Genomic DNA, 15,648 nt, shown 5'->3' on the forward strand with positions numbered 1-15,648 from the left:
CCAAAAAAGTGAATTAAACTTTCCCTGAGTAATTTTTTTAACACTGCTTGCTATGACTCAAAAACTTATTTTAGCCCCTTTGTTGCATGAGGAGCTGCCTTTTAAATGTGTCTGTGTTCAAAGCCGAAATCAAATGGGGCATCAGGGGAAGCAAAAGCACAGCTGTGCTGGTGTTCCTGTGGCTCTTCAGTTGCCTTTGTCATCCTCTGTCTGTATAGAATCTTCTGAAGGGAGGATTTTCTGGCTGGAGAAGAGCTTATTGTTTAGAAAAATTGCCATCTGCAGAATTTCTAGGCCTTTGGAATGCTTGTGAGTGGGCACATTCAGAGCTTGTAGGATACACAAAACCAAAGAAAAACCTTAGAGTTTTCTCCCAAAATTAAATTCACAGCAAACATAAGTGAAACCACCTGGTTTTTATGCTGCTGACATGCTCTGAGGCCAGAATCCTATGACCATATGGAAATACCAGATGCATTTTAATTGATATGTATCAATGTAATGTTTATTTTCTTCAAGCCCATCTTGTCAATGACTTGAACTTCATCTGTTGTAGAGGAATTAAAGACAGTGCTGACTTGGAGGGTTCACACATTTCAAGGAAGTTGTTTTCAGTGATTGTAATTCTGCCTTTTCAGCTGAGAATGAAGCCTTGGTCAGCCTTGCTTATTGTGTTGCTTTTTGCGTGCCACATGTGCTACAGAATGCAAGCACAAGGTGGCACTTCAAGTTCAACGCACTTAGCTGGAGCAACTAGTATTTGTTTACCCGAAGAGTTAATCTGCAAGGGTCATGAATCATTCCATATTTGAAAAATCGCTTGGAGCTTTGCCTGTCTTTCCACACTACTGCCCTAGGGCTGTTGCCTGTGTAAGACTGGAATGGGGACAAGTTGGGTTGTGTGCACTAACTCAGTTCTTTAATGTCTTATATGCCAGGTCACTGGAACAGGGGGACCTTTTGGAACCAGTAACATACAGGAGCATCTCTTGCCTTTTGATCTGTCTATTTTCAAATCGCTTCATCAAATAGAGGTAGGACTGAGATACTGCTCATAAATTCATAGGTGCTCTGCAAATGCCAGGCCTGCTGCATATATCTCAGAAATGGTGATTCTCTGCTTTGGTTTGCTGCTAGAATTGGGGAATGCAGAGTTTAGAAGGATTGTTTTATTTGTGAAACAATTTTTTTTCACAAGTTTTGGGAATAAGGACACAAGGTTTAAATTATTAGAAGAGCTTGCACTCTGTGTGTTTCCAAAGAAAGCAATTTCCAGTATTTACACAAAACCTATACCTGAGTGCTTTTCCACTGCCTTGAAGAACTAACAAGTGGTTATAGTTGGATCCCTTATTACAAAGTGCTTTTTATTTGGAGAAAAAAACGTACATCAAGTGTTTGTGAAAACGTCCTGACATTAAATTTGTTTGTGAAAGTGCACTTTTGGGTGTAGTGCTGCTTACTTGATAATTTGCAGATTTTTTTTCACTGTTCTGCTTTCAGTGTGAATACCAGAGTTTCTAGCAGTTTTCAATGAGTATTTTTTGAAATACTTTCTTGGCCACTTCAGGTCTTTCCAGAGAGAGGATATTCAATTTTGTCACACAGTCTGTACTCTGTCCACTTTTGGTGGATGCTGCACCTTTTCCAGTACATGAATGCTATCTTCTCATTGATGTGAGACAGTTACTGGTTAAGAGCTGAAGCGACTGTCTGCAGAGAAGCACGTGGACAGATGCTGTAGCACATTTTCAGTAATGTTGCTTCAAATTGAGCTACAGAAAAAGAGACTTTGTAATCTTAAACTTAGTCTGTGTAATTAGCTGATTAGTGGGTTAAATTCTTAGATTAGTATCCTCACTTTCTAAGCATTTCTTTTTTCTTATGATAAAAAGGACATCTGATACCCAAATGAGTGTGTTTGCAGGTTGAGTCATAGTTTGAAATACCTCTCCTTTTGGTAACAGTAAAAATGCTGTGGCCTGTTAAATCAACTGGGTAGTTTCACCTTGAATACATGGGACAGGGGGAAAGTCAATGGAGAAGCTTTGTTCAAATATATGTTTGAATTTCACTTTTCTGTAGTTATGCCTCTAATTTCTTGCTTTAGCTTTGCCAAGTGTCAGTATTTCTGACCTGATAATTTCTCAAGATTTTATGGGAGTGCTATAACTACTTTGCAAATTGATGCAGAATCTGCTGTTGAAGCTTTTAGGTGCCTCTTTCGTGTCTCATTTGTCTGTCCTAACATTTCTGACTTTGTAATGTGATTTTTTAAAAAATAGATCAGTCATTGTGGGGGAAAGCTTATCAAAGGGCTGACTTCATCAAAACATGCTCTGGCCACACTGAGTGTTCGATTTTCAGCAACATCAATGAAGGTAAGAGCAAGTTCCTGCTTCTGGTGAGTGTTCAAAGCATGTGCAAAACCAACATGCACAATAGGGAAATATCCACTTGGAGTCCATGTAGCTTTCTGTACTGCCTCTTGCAGGTTCTGTTTTTAAAGCCATGGAACTGTAGGGCTTTTCTAACCATACAGAATCTTAAGGTTAAGTGAAGAAAGTGTTCAGATGTGTCCCTTCCCAGGGACACTTTTGATGCTTGCTTGCATGAGATTGTTGGGATGGTTTCCAAAACTGTTAGCTTTCCCTGAAGATGGAAGCCCAGTATTTAGATCTAGAAACAAATCACTCAACTTATTCTGGGTCTTGGTACTACTGTCTTTATCCAGTGCTTCTCTTAAACAGGAGATCCTGGTGCCTGAGGCCTCTGAGTTTGATCAGTGGGAGCCAGAGGATGCACTGGACAACTCAAGTTGTCCAGTGACAGCAATTATCCCAACCTGGAGAACTTTAACAACTTTGGATATGAGTCACAATAGTATCTCTGAAATTGATGATTCAGTGGTAAGAAATATTTTTCATTTGTGGAAAAAGGCATGATTTATCTGTGGCACATAATACACAGCAGGGATTTTGCATCTGCTCTGTCGCTTGTTCTGAAGAATTTTCAGTTGTACTTTATGTTGGTTAGCTACCCAAGCTAATGCTGAGGAGATTTGTTCTGTAAGAACTTTATTTCCTTTGCTAAAGGAGAATAGTTTGGTCATTTTGTGTTCTGGAGGCAACATTTCCATGAATATTCACTTTTTGAAACACACTTTTACTCTCGGCCTTAGGCCACTTAGCAGTTTTTTTTTTTTTTTTTAAATAAAATCCACCTCATAGACTCAACTTTGGAGTTGTTATCAAGGCTGAAGCTTCTTGCATATTTAAAAACCTATGACTTGCTGGCAGCTTTCTTGACATCAAAACATTGTGAAGAGCATGAAAACAAAATTTGGAGTATTTTGCCAGTACTTTCAAATTTTGTGTGGTAAATCAGTTATTACAAAAAAAATGAACATTCAACACAAGAACATGATAAAATATGAGTATAGCTTTTTACTTGAGCTACTCTTGTGAAGCAGGAAATAGCTACATGTGTAGCTCAACCAGACATCATAGACTTGGAGCATAATTATATTGTTCATGATTTTTTGTGATGTAGATTTAAGATGCTTCAGGTCTGTGTCCAGGTCTTAATTATAAGGCAAATCAATGCTGAGATTACAACCAAAATAAAACAGATGCAAAACACTGATGTGAGAATTTAGCATCCAGGTTTGAGACCTCCACAGGTAAAAGGCTTTCTGAGTTAAAGTGCATTTTCTACAGGCTTGTGTGACCTTGTAGTTCTTGGCTGGTGTAATCAGAACATGGAAACAAATCATTCAGCTTTTTCTGAGTCTTGGTACTACTGTCTTTATCCAGGTTTGTGTGTAACATAAATCTCCTGGCTTATCTGTTTGATAAGACCAAAGCACCACTAGTGAGTTTGATCTATAGTTAGTGGGAATAAACTAGGATAAATTATTTGTCTTCAGTAAGAAACCAGGTTTCAGATTAAAACTTAACAGCACTCCTCAGAGTAACCTGGATTTCTTAATAGCAGGAGTCAGCTCTTTTTTGCTCCAAATCACACAGAATGTTTTCTTAATGCCAAAAGCTGGGAAGAGAGACTGCACTGGAGAACACCTTTCCATTGCTTTTGTTGGTCAGCAGATATTGAAGGAAGTGTGGCCTGACTTAAAACTAAAGTGCATTTAACATGTGTATTTTTTTTCCTCTTCTAGAAATTAATTCCAAAGATTGAGTTCCTGGATTTGAGTCACAATGGGGTGTCTCTGGTAGAAAATTTACAGGTATGTGATGCATTTTAAGGTGATTTTTTTTTTTTACCCAACTGCCTGAGACCTTAAAGCACAGATTTTCATGCTTCAGAATTTTGTTGCTCATTTTCTTCATGGAGAATGGTTTAAGCCCAAATAGCTGCTTCTTTGTAACATCAAGTACTCTTTTAATGGTGCATTTCTTAACTGCTCCTGGATATTTTAATTTCTTTGCCAACGTTGACATAAACCATTTAGTCCTTGACTAAATTCATTCACTGCCAGCTGTATGTGTGGGTTGGTAAAAATGCAGTGGAGGAAATTCCGTTTCTACAAGCTTTAACCTTTGTAATGAACAGTTTCATGTCATGTCTTTCATGCTACGTAGCATCCAGCATGAAAACACTGTTGCACAATAAAATGAGCCAGCCATAAGACAGCATCTTTGGTATTCAGTTTTAATTAGTGTATGACATGAATTTTCTGTCCTGTTGTAGCATCTGTACAACCTTGTTCACCTGGACTTATCCTACAACAAACTTACATCACTAGAAGGTGTTCACACAAAACTGGGAAACATCAAAACTCTGAATTTAGCAGGAAATCAGCTGGAAAGGCTGTGTGGTCTTAACAAACTGTACTCATTAGTCAACTTGGATCTGAGCAACAACAAAATAGAACAGGTAAGTGTTGACTTTTGGTGTCAAATTGTGTGTTAGATCAGAAGCCATTTCTTTTAGTGGATCAAACTGCAAATAAATAAAAGTGGCTGTAGTGATTTTTCTTGGTTATTGTATGTTTGTAATCCATGCGAGAAGCACTTGGTCTGTGTGCTCATTTTCATTTTGCCAGTTGGTATTCATGCTTTTATCCAAATACTTTCAGATTGAAGAAGTAAAAAATATTGGCAGCCTGCCATGCTTAGAAAAGGTGGTGTTGTCCAGCAATCCATTGAGCATCATCCCTGATTACCGGACCAAAGTACTTGCTCAGTTTGGAGACAGGGCCTCAGAGGTGAGCCCCAGTGCTGCTCTTCTAATCCTCTTTTTAGCCTGGTGAGAAAAGTGGTGCAAATGTTCTAAAAACCTGATGGGTTTTTAGTGTGCATTGGAAAAGGTGTTTAGAGAATGAAGCTTTATTAACGTTACTCAACTGTGCTCCTGGATCTAAATGATATTTTACCCTGCCCTCATTGGGTAACTGTGTGTTAATATTGAAACACTGTTGTGCTAGAAGGTTGTTAAATTTACCGAACATTCCTGAGTTTGCATTAAATTGATGTTAGCTGAAGGTCTAATGTGGTAATTGTTTTTGTGTAATGGTTACAAAGATGCACATGGTTTGCATTGAGCTACAGTAATTTTTGATTATTCCATTGATAAAAATTGCAGAATGCCTTGTTTTCAATACTTTTAGATGTTTTAATTTTTTTTTTTTTAGGTTTGTTTGGATAACATTGTTACCACAGAAAAGGAACTAGACACGGTGGAAGTGCTAAAAGCTATTCAAAAAGCAAAGGAGGTGAAATACAAACTGAGCAACTCTGATAAAAAGGTGAGTCTGGTGCTGTGAGAGAAGTAGGATGTGCTGCATACATAAGCTTACAAAATTACTTCTACAAGTTAGATGTAAGCAGAATGCAATAAATTTTCCATAGCATTAAAACTTTTATGGTTTTTTTTTTGTTTTAATGTGGTGTGAACTTTTAATGTTGCCTCTTTTTGCTATGTAGTTTTCAATGCAGTTTTAGTAGTTATCTGACCTTCCTTTTTTGGGCTGGCTTGGGAGAGAGGAAGTGGGAGGAAAAGATAAAATGGCTTAATGGTGTACACAGTGGATTTGCAGTCGACCTTAACAGCCATATTTTGTATCTTATACAAGTATTGCAGAGCTGGGATTTTACTGCTTGCATTGCAGAGTACTGAAATGACTTCCCCAAACTTTCTTCCTGTGGGTATTCAGCAGTGGGAGAGAATCAGAAATCTGAATTCTCCTTGCCTTCTCTCATACCTGGCTGTGTGCTGTGTAGTTGGTTAGTCTCTGTTTGGAAGTAAACTTAGGGACAGAGCAGGTTCTGTCCCTACAGTGTAGAAATCCTGTTTTCATTCTCTTGACTTGTGAAACTGCCAATTCTGTCAATACAGTGATTAGTCAGTGATCAGAATGACTTCTTTAATCTTCTAGTTCTTCTTAGTGGAGTTCCACTTAATGTGAAAATTGAAACTTAGAGGAGGTGATGACCACCCCCCCCCCCCAAAAAAAAAAAAAAAAAAAAAAAAGCTGGCACTAACTTTCCTTTTATTCAAATTGAGAGAGCTTGTATAGTTTTAGTTCAGGATCTCATGTGTCCTGTGTATTTAGGTTTTTTCTTTAATTGCTGCGTACTTTCTTTATTAGATCAGTGAGGACTCCAGGCTCACTGCTGCCAGCTCCAAATCAAACTGTTCTTCTCTTACTGTTCGTCCTTCCTCTCCCTCTCTGCCTCGTCCTGTCAGCTCCAGCCAAGGTAATCATGTATGTATCGTGCTGCTGGGCTGAGCCTCTTGGTTCTGCTTTTCTAAGCTGCATTGATATACATGAATATTATGTGCATGGATATAGGGCTTTAAAGACAAGCACAAAGATCTGGTAGAATTGGCTTTGAAAGAGAAAGTTGTATGGAATGTGACTCAGCAAAACTGACCTGTAGTTCCCAGTAGTGTTAAATACCTGGAGTGAGAGTTTGGGTACAGGATGTTTTACTGCATCGTCCTGCAGAGGACTAGATACCATTTCCAGGTTTAGAGTCATGCTTTAATGGAAAACTGAGACACAGAGAGACATGTTTCAAAATTGCTTCTCTACCCATCCTCGGTCTGCAGAATGTGAGCTCGAGCAGTGTATGTTCCATTAGAGCTTTTTGTGAGAGCTGCATTTCTGTCACACCAGGGGGAAGATGGAGAAAGGAGATGAGTAAAAGACACTCGTGGGATTAATGTTCTGGCTGAGGCTGTGATTTCAGCACATCTGTTGTGCTCCTCAGTACCTGCTGACTGCACCTCAAATTTTTTTACTGTATGTTTCAAATGGGTGTGCCTGTTGCATTAGGAACTTGGAAGAATGCCTTACTTTCCTCTGTAACCCATAGGACTGACTTACGTGAATATTCACTTGTGGCTGAGAAAAAGAGATAAAAATATTTTCTGGTTTTGCCTTTTGTCTGATTGAAAAGTGCAGTAGAATATGCATGATGAGAGAAGACTTTGTACCCATTTAAAAGAGCAGGGATTATGTTATCAGTTACTTGGGGTGGCACAGCTTCCTCTTACCATTGATCAGTGGATTGGTGAATAAGGCAGAGAAACATCCCTGAGGAGCCTGATCTTTGAAAAAAGTCCATTGCTGTGACTTCTGCAGAATAAGCAGAGGTTTCATAGTTCACTCTAGAAAAATGAAACTCTTCAGACAGCATTTGTTTAAGAGACAGACACCTTGATACAGATTTAGTTGCTATTTATGTACTTTGCCTTTGAAGCCCTTCTAGATAATTTTTAATCTGCAGAAAACATGCCAGTTTTTCCAAAATCAAGTCAATGCTTGCTTTAAAGTATTAAGCACTTGACAAACTGTCTCAGTCCTGTAACTATGTAACAACCTGCAGTTTTATACAGGACTTGCTGTAAAAATGTATGTCAGCAACCCCTGGGACTGTTTAAATTATTTATCAATAGGTTTTTTTCTACTACAGAAAACGTTTAGGAGCAAACAAGTCTTGGGAGAAAAAAAAATATAGATCTTTCTGAAGGACTTAGGAGTTCCATAGAGTGGTACAAGATTCAAGGTTTATTTAGTGTAGTCCTTTTCCATAAGATTCCTTCAGTAGAATTTTTTTGGGAAGGCTTTTGTAAATAATGGGAAAATGAGGACTGTGCAGGCTATTTCTCAGCTTCAACAATAGAAATTGATTATATGCTACATATCTAACTATTAAGTGTCGTTTTCAAAATACCAGAGAAATCTACTTTAAAAAAATGGAAATATGCTAGGCAATTAGTTTCACTGTTAGACCTTAAGTCATGAATAATGGAATTAATTTCCTGATATGCTATTTCTATGGATTGTTTTCTCTGCATTTTCTAGACACCATCTGTTTCCGTAACATATTATTCATCCTAAATGTCATTGGGAAATGGCTTATGGAAAAAGATTAAATATTTATATAGGAAACAGAAAATCAGAAATAATGCTGTCATGTTTCTGTTTTCCTGTCAGTTTGAGTTTCCTTCTTGCTAACGCAGTATTTTGTTCAAGTAATAAATACCTCTTGTGCTTCCTCTGACCATGAGATGTCTTGGTGCAATCTGCTGAACTTTGCCATCAGTCCCAAAAGATATATGCGGGAATTTTTATGCTCAATCTAGAAACACATCCACACTGTAATTTTGTTGATTATTTGCATATTTAAGCACTTGAGCTGACTGGCTCATTGGCAGTACTGAAAATTGAGTTGCTCTGTTGTGTCAGTTTGATGGTGTGAATATCAAACTGGCAAAAAGTCAGACGTCCCTGAGAATGCTGGCTTGTATTCACTCATGATAAGTTTTTACTGATGATTCAGCTTTGAACCCTTGAAAAAGGTTCCAAGTAAGGTGAGACAATATCTTCAGTGGCATTTGAGAGACCAGAGCTTCTCAGTCTCGTTGAAGGTTGTACACAGATATTAGAGAGATTGTTCACTTGAAGCTTGCAGAAATTTGGGAGTGTGCTAGAAAGTTCATGAAGAATGCTCTGCTAGTCTAGCAGCTGACCAGTTCTGTTAAAACTGAATTGTGTGAAGATTTCTTACACCAGATGTTGAGATTTAAATTGATTGTTAGTTTGAGAAAGAAGCTGTAGCACTCTTCAATGCAACTTTCAGTTACTACTTTAATTAAACTAAAATTTTGCTTGCTTTTTTGTCCTGGCTATTGTGTGAAGATATTCTTTACCTTTAATGATTTATGATTAGATCTTGATTATACAGTTTTAATTCCACTTGATTGGCAGATGCTATTAGACATTTATTTTTGTTTTACTTCAGTGATTTAAAGAGCTGTTTATATTTGTTCTAGAAATAATTTGTGAAGAACCAGTCCTAGCCGGCAGTTTTTTGCAATCCAGTGGTTCGACTCCTACAGACCATACAGTTCCCCAGAGATGCTTTGAAATACCAGACTCCAGATGTAAAATTCAGGTAATTGCCACACTTCTGTTTATATTATGGTATTTTAAAAAGCTTTGCAAACTTATTTCTGATGTTAAACCTAGGTTATCTTAGTAATCCATAGCAAAGGGGTTTTCTTTTGATTCTTAAAGCTGTTTTAATGGAAAAGGAGACAGCCCCAAATTTGATTCAAGGGGTTTTGGTCTTGCTTATAAATTAAATGCAGAATCCAGGTTTACCAGGGTTGCAGAGAACTGTTGCCACTATGCCTTTGAGATTTTACTCAGTACTAGTACAACATCATTTAATAGCCATTTAGATGCTGAATGTAAGACTTTTGTCTTACCATATTACAGTGTCAGTGTTTGAAAGGCGATTCTCTTGCTGGTAGAGTGGAAGAACCTTCTCCCTGTCAATAGGCAATGGCCTTAATTTGTCTTCTTCAATCTCCTCCTGTCTGATAACTTCTGGTTTGTGATTTTATTTGTGGTATTGGAAGCACTCTTCATGTGCATGGCTTCAAGGAATAAGACAGCAAGACTTGGGGATGTCTCTTTGTTTGCTACCAGTGTAGTTGGTCTTTGTCAAGTTCCTTTACCTCTTTGCTCCATGTTACACTAACTCAGTAAAAGTTTGTAGAATGCTGAAATGTCTATGGGTCACAGGTTGGATTTGTTCTCAGGTCAGCAGCAGAGTTCATTCTTCTTCTGCCTTAATTGAATGCCCAACCTAAAGCAAGCAGTGTTTGTGGGTCCTCAAAGGATGGCTGTTTAGCTGCCCATGAGTACAGCAGGACTTGGCCAGCTTTATAAACCATGAGCCAGCATTAACTTTGCTTCTCATGTGTGCTGAACTCTTAAGTAGTTTACAGTTTCCTGATGTTACTTTCTTCTCAGGCACCTGCCTCTTTATTGGATTCATGCAAAGAGTACGATGGTGGTCATCATGTGTGGTAAGCTACCTAAATAAATTCTGGTTTAAATCCTTGTTAGCTTTTGGGAAATAACAGTGGGTACTGTTTTCTTAAACCCAGCCTTTAAGGCAAAACAGTCTCTTTCATTGTACTCTGCCTCTGGTTTTTTGAACCAAAATATGATGTGTAGTGTTTTTAACCTTTGAACCCTGGAATGCAGTTGGTGGTTTCAAAACCAGCAGTAGCTGTATTATCTAGTCCTTTAGTTCATAAGGGTGTGCTTACTGGGGATGGGAAAGAGGAGTTAACCATTTTAGTTTTTACTTTGTATAGAATTCCACACTACGAGCATTTAAAATCAATGGCTGTGCAGTACAAAGATGTTTTACAAAATTACACTGATCTAATTGTATTAATCAAAGTTCTGAGAAGCAGCACCATGAATTGTAGGTAGCCATGACTGGTTTAAACTTAGGTTTGTACTTACTGTGGCTTCTTCTCTCTTTTGAAGTTTGGAGAGTTCAGAGGAGGAACACTGTGCAGTGCCTGACCCCTGTAACACCGTCATCTTGCCTTTTAATTGTATGTCCTACACTGCCACCAACCAAGACTTTATCCAGCACCTTTCTGCCTTGATAGTGCAGGCTGTGCAGAAATCTGCCCCCTCCCTCACAGAGAATAAAGGAAGCCCTGCAGGTAATGCCACAGACAAAGAAGATGGATATTTTGAAATGGGACTTCATGAAGGAGATCAGACTTTTGAGTTCAGCACTACTTCGGATACTCAGTCATCCGACAACACAGCAGTGGAGAGTGTTGACGTAGTCAAAATTCTCTGGAGCTTTTCTATTCACGTTCATAAAGGACTCAGACAGTTTGCTTCCTGTTTGGTTTTGACCGATGAGATGCTAGCTGTGTTTGAGATTCCTCATCAGGAATTGAGGGGAAATTGCCAGCACATCCCTTCTGCCTTGAAATTAACGCTGTGTTTTCCATACACTGATCTAATAGAATTTGGCTTTCTGCTGCCAGAAATCTGTTTAACTCTGAAGCTGAAAAGCAGTGACAACTGCTTGTTTGTTGTTTCAGACTCCCAGAATCTTCAAGACTTTTATTCCTGTTTACAAACGTATTGCTCTCGACACTACACATCAGTGTTACCAAGCTCCACATGGTACTGTAGAAAAGCAAATCTCCAAGAATTTCTCTGTCACCTTATGGAATTGAATTGCATTTCAGCAGAAGATGTTGAAATAAAAGGTTGTTTCCCAACATACCTTGTTTATGGGAATAAAACCAATGCTCAGAAAGTCTTGCATCAACCAGAGACAGCTGGCAATAACAAGGAATGGTCAAAGAACGTTTTGTGTTCTGCACTTTATTCTTCAGTATATAAATCTTCTGACCAGAGTCCGTGTGTGGTCCATCCGTGTTGGATATTTCTAACACCCCAGCATTTGTACATAGTAAAGGTGGATTTTAGTTTACTGCCAGGTAAATGGGTAGGCACAGAAGAGTTGGGAAGTGTATTTAAGCTGAATAGAATTCCGTTAGCATCACTCGTGTTGCATCCAACTCATGGTGCCATGCAGCAGAAGGGTTCATTTTTGGATGGACACGTGCTGGAGCTGCTTGTTGGATACAGATTTGTTACAGCAGTGTTTGTTCTACCTCATGAGAAATTCCACTTCCTAAGAATCTACAGCCTTTTAAGGACACTCCTGCAGGATGTTAAGACTATTATTATTTTCAAAGCTTCAAGCAAATTGGATGCTGTAAGAAATCATGTTGTGGAGGCAAACAGACACGGTCAGGCAGCCAGGTAATGATTCCTGTGAAAGGTCTCTTGCACAGTGCTTGATGTGGCCTAACCCCTGTGTTTGCTGCTGTCATTATGGTTGGGTTTAGACTGCAGAATTGATGAGGTACTTCTGCATTGTGCTAGTCTGGAGTAAGTGTGAATGGTTATCCTGGACTGTAGCAGTCTACCTTTTTTCTTCTGTTTTGCTGCTGCAATGTAAAATGTAATTTCTAATGAAAGGAAACTTCCTGCTTCATGTGCCTGCAGGCTGACAGCTATGCTCAAGATACAAATAATTAAAACTCTTTAAAATGGAAGTTACCTGGTGTTAGTTTGTGAATGAAATATAAATATTCTTGTAGGGGAGAAGCTGTGTAGATCTTTACATTTTGATAATTTGTGTTCTGGGTCTTTTCTAGTTTTTGCAAGCCTCATCTGACACTGTCATCTTTATACCCATCTGAGTTTCTTATGCAGAAGATAACAGAAGACAACCAGGTTCCTGTTCACCTTCATGTTTCTGTGTCTCTGCAGTATGTGGCTGGGCTGAAGGGAAGAGCCCTGGTTGAATTCTTCCATAGCAACATTGCAGAGGTATAGTGCCTAGCCAAAGTGTACAAAAACATGCTTTTGTGACCTTTCTGCACTACACAGTATCTATTAAAACTTTGCTGATCAAACTTAGTCACGAGAGTTAGGCTCTGGGAAACCTGGAAGCGTTTTGATCAAAAATCTGTGTTATTCCTTTTTGGGTTCCTTGCTACAGCGGTTGGGATCTTGCAAGGCCCACTTTGCCTTCAGGATCTGTGGTGCTCAACAGGAGAGTACATTATGTATGTCTTGAAGATGTGATTGCTCCAAGAATATTCCTCTTTTTTCTTTAAAGTGGTAAAAGAAAAGAGAATTATTTTGTGATGGTTCTTAGCTAAATCAATAAATAAGTGTTCTTATTTATAATTTTTTGTAATACTGTGCACGACTACAACACATGTGCAGGGCTTCAGGTACTCCAGAAACATGAGCAGATAAACCTGATTTCTGAAAAACATTAAAGTCTGTCTGGGGAACATCAAATTGAAAAGTACGAATATCACCCAAAATTTAGGATGTGTGATGCGTCTTTTTGAGTGATAAATCACTGTGATCTACTTCCAAATGTCAATTGAAAAGCTTGAGAAATAGATACATTTTTTTTATTCCCTTACCTCCCTTCCAAATGTTTTAAGTGAGCACAGTTACAAGCTGTGCTTCTTTTTTTATATCAGGAGAAGCTGATAAAAAAAGCAGGTGACTCATTTAAGGGTTCACAGTAAGCCCATCAAGTTAGAAGCTGGGAAGATGCCTGGTTGGAACAGCAGCTGTAGTGGCAAGCTGTGCTCTGTCCTCTCTTGGGGGTCTTTGAATCCAACCCTCAGGAGCATCTGAAGGCTCAGCAGACTTGAGGCTTGGGAGGCCACTGAGCAGCTGTGGATTAAAGTTTTGTCTGTGGTGTCTGTTCTAAAAAGTCTTTCCTGTAAACAAGATTTTTTTTCAGTTTTTTTTTCTAGTTTTGGTCAGAAAACAAGGAATAATTTGTTTTTAACAGAAAAATAATTTTCTTGTATAAACACAAGGTATTTTCAGTGGCTGCCATTGTGGCCTCCTTTAGCAGCTTTGAGGTGAATTACTTCTCTTTGACCAGAGCATCTTCAGATGCTTAAGATTTTGAAGTTGTTTCTCTGGTGGTCTTAAAGTTGCCTCTAAGGTGGTGAAACTATCTGAAATATCAAAGTTTGTGCTTATGAAATAAAATTTACATCTTAGGTGGAAAATGAAGAGTTGAGACACCTCATGTGGTCTTCAGTTCTGTTTTACAAGACTCCCAGCGTGGAAGTGATGGCCTGTGTGCTTCTCTCAACAAAAGCTATTTACTTTCTGTTGGATGATTCTTTCATTCATGCAGATGAGCACCAGTCAGGTAAAATAGTTATTTTGATCCTTTAATCAGGTTACCAACTTAATCCCTCTCTGTGTGTATCCTCAGTTGAAGTACCAATTTTGGTCAATATTCTTCCGTAGATCTCCTAGTTGAAGGGGTCAGTATCTGAATAAGGCTTTTTGTTCAAAAAAACAGGGTCTTGAGTCATGTCTGCTTCTCAGACAGACCCTTCTAGCTGCTGTTGTGTCCATGCTTTTCTCTGATGTCATTTCATTGTCCCTTTCATAAAATGGAAAGTGAAGGGTAATGAACCTCATGGTGAGCATTCAATTAAAGTGTGATATTAATCACACTTTTAATTGGAAGTGTGATTTAAATCTGGTATGTGTCAAATATTTCAAAAAAATAAAATAAAATTTTATACAAGCTTTTATACAAGCTAATAAAATTTGCTTGTATTTTGCTTGAGGAATTATTAGCCACTGTATCCAGTTTTTTTTCTTAATTTCTTTCTTCAAGTGCGAGTTAAATATTAGACTGTAATATAAAAATTATGCTTATGGAAAGACAATTTTTTCTTTTGACTTTTTAATCATATATACTTCTTTAACAGATTTTTGGAACAAAGAAAACTCAGACTGTGAAAATAATTCTTTTCATCTCTCTTGCTGTTTTGTGCTAAAACTTAATGACCTGCAGTCAGTAAATGTTGGCCTGTTTGACCAATACTTCCGAATTACTGGTGAGTACATCTTGTGCCTTAAGTTTTTCCAGTTCTATTTTGTTTGAGTCTTTTTTAGACCGATGCCTGTCTTTAGTAGTGAGATGGAAGAGGGGTTTTTCTGTTGCTTCTTTTTCTTGAATCCCTAGAGCAATATTTGAATCATAAGTATGCGTTGTATTTTAAATGAAGAGGCATTATTTTTTGAGGGATTTGTAAGTATTTGAGGGATTTTTTGAGGGATTTGTAAGTATTCTGTTGTTCTTTTCAAGAATTTGAAAGATTTCTGAATAGTAATGCATGTTTTCAGGAGAAATAATCCTTGAAAAAAATCTTTTCTGATGATGGTTGCATGTTGGTTCGAGAAATGGTAATGCCAGGTGTGGATCAGTGAGTGAATTCTGTTCTGTGTTCTCTCCAGGACGTTCTGCAGATCACATTGTCACCTGCCTGACAAGAGACAGTTACAACACTCACACCTTCATACAGCAGCTTATGGCAGTCCTGTCACTGCTTGCACGCACTCCTTCACCTGAACCAGTAGATAAAGACTTCTACTCTGAATTTGGGAGTAAAAACACAGGTGAGTGGTCTTTTCTACATATCATGAGTGATTTTAGGCATCATACTTCAGGTTTCACCTAAACTGTACTGATTAAAAACTCTTTTGAGAGGCATTTTTGCATTAGTCATTTTGTATTTGATTTTTTTTATCTAAACTCCCTGACTTTAATTATCGTAATGTGCCTTATGTGAACAGAATTGTTAAATGTAGTAACAGTGTTGCACGAGTGAAGTTAGTGATGGCCTCTTGCATTCACCCTGGACTTACGTGGTTAGAAATTTGCAGAAAATATGTTGGTAATGCAAGAAGGACTCCAGCAGAGACCTGCAATCCAA

The 15,648-nt window shown here is 38.2% G+C and overlaps 1 protein-coding gene across 3 annotated transcripts in view; it reads left to right on the forward strand.

Moving 5' to 3' along the window:
• The window catches only part of NISCH (nischarin), a 29,564-nt gene that overhangs the window by 12,355 nt on the left and 1,561 nt on the right, over window positions 1-15,648 (forward strand). The window contains exons 6-20 of one of the 3 annotated variants that reach the window (XM_032120865.1): window positions 939-1,034; window positions 2,286-2,381; window positions 2,751-2,909; window positions 4,178-4,246; window positions 4,711-4,896; window positions 5,099-5,227; window positions 5,654-5,767; window positions 6,611-6,719; window positions 9,304-9,425; window positions 10,292-10,347; window positions 10,820-12,130; window positions 12,529-12,703; window positions 13,913-14,066; window positions 14,641-14,769; window positions 15,170-15,331. In XM_032120865.1, coding sequence (XP_031976756.1) covers window positions 939-1,034; window positions 2,286-2,381; window positions 2,751-2,909; window positions 4,178-4,246; window positions 4,711-4,896; window positions 5,099-5,227; window positions 5,654-5,767; window positions 6,611-6,719; window positions 9,304-9,425; window positions 10,292-10,347; window positions 10,820-12,130; window positions 12,529-12,703; window positions 13,913-14,066; window positions 14,641-14,769; window positions 15,170-15,331 — 3,067 coding nt within the window. Of the gene's footprint in view, window positions 1-938; window positions 1,035-2,285; window positions 2,382-2,750; window positions 2,910-4,177; window positions 4,247-4,710; window positions 4,897-5,098; window positions 5,228-5,653; window positions 5,768-6,610; window positions 6,728-9,303; window positions 9,426-10,291; window positions 10,348-10,819; window positions 12,131-12,528; window positions 12,704-13,912; window positions 14,067-14,640; window positions 14,770-15,169; window positions 15,332-15,648 lie in introns of those variants that run through there. The other 2 variants (XR_004242364.1, XM_032120866.1) reach the window with 2 other exon arrangements.

The sequence above is a fragment of the Corvus moneduloides genome, chromosome 11 (genome assembly GCF_009650955.1).
Source record: "Corvus moneduloides isolate bCorMon1 chromosome 11, bCorMon1.pri, whole genome shotgun sequence".
NCBI classification, from domain to species: domain Eukaryota; kingdom Metazoa; phylum Chordata; class Aves; order Passeriformes; family Corvidae; genus Corvus; species Corvus moneduloides.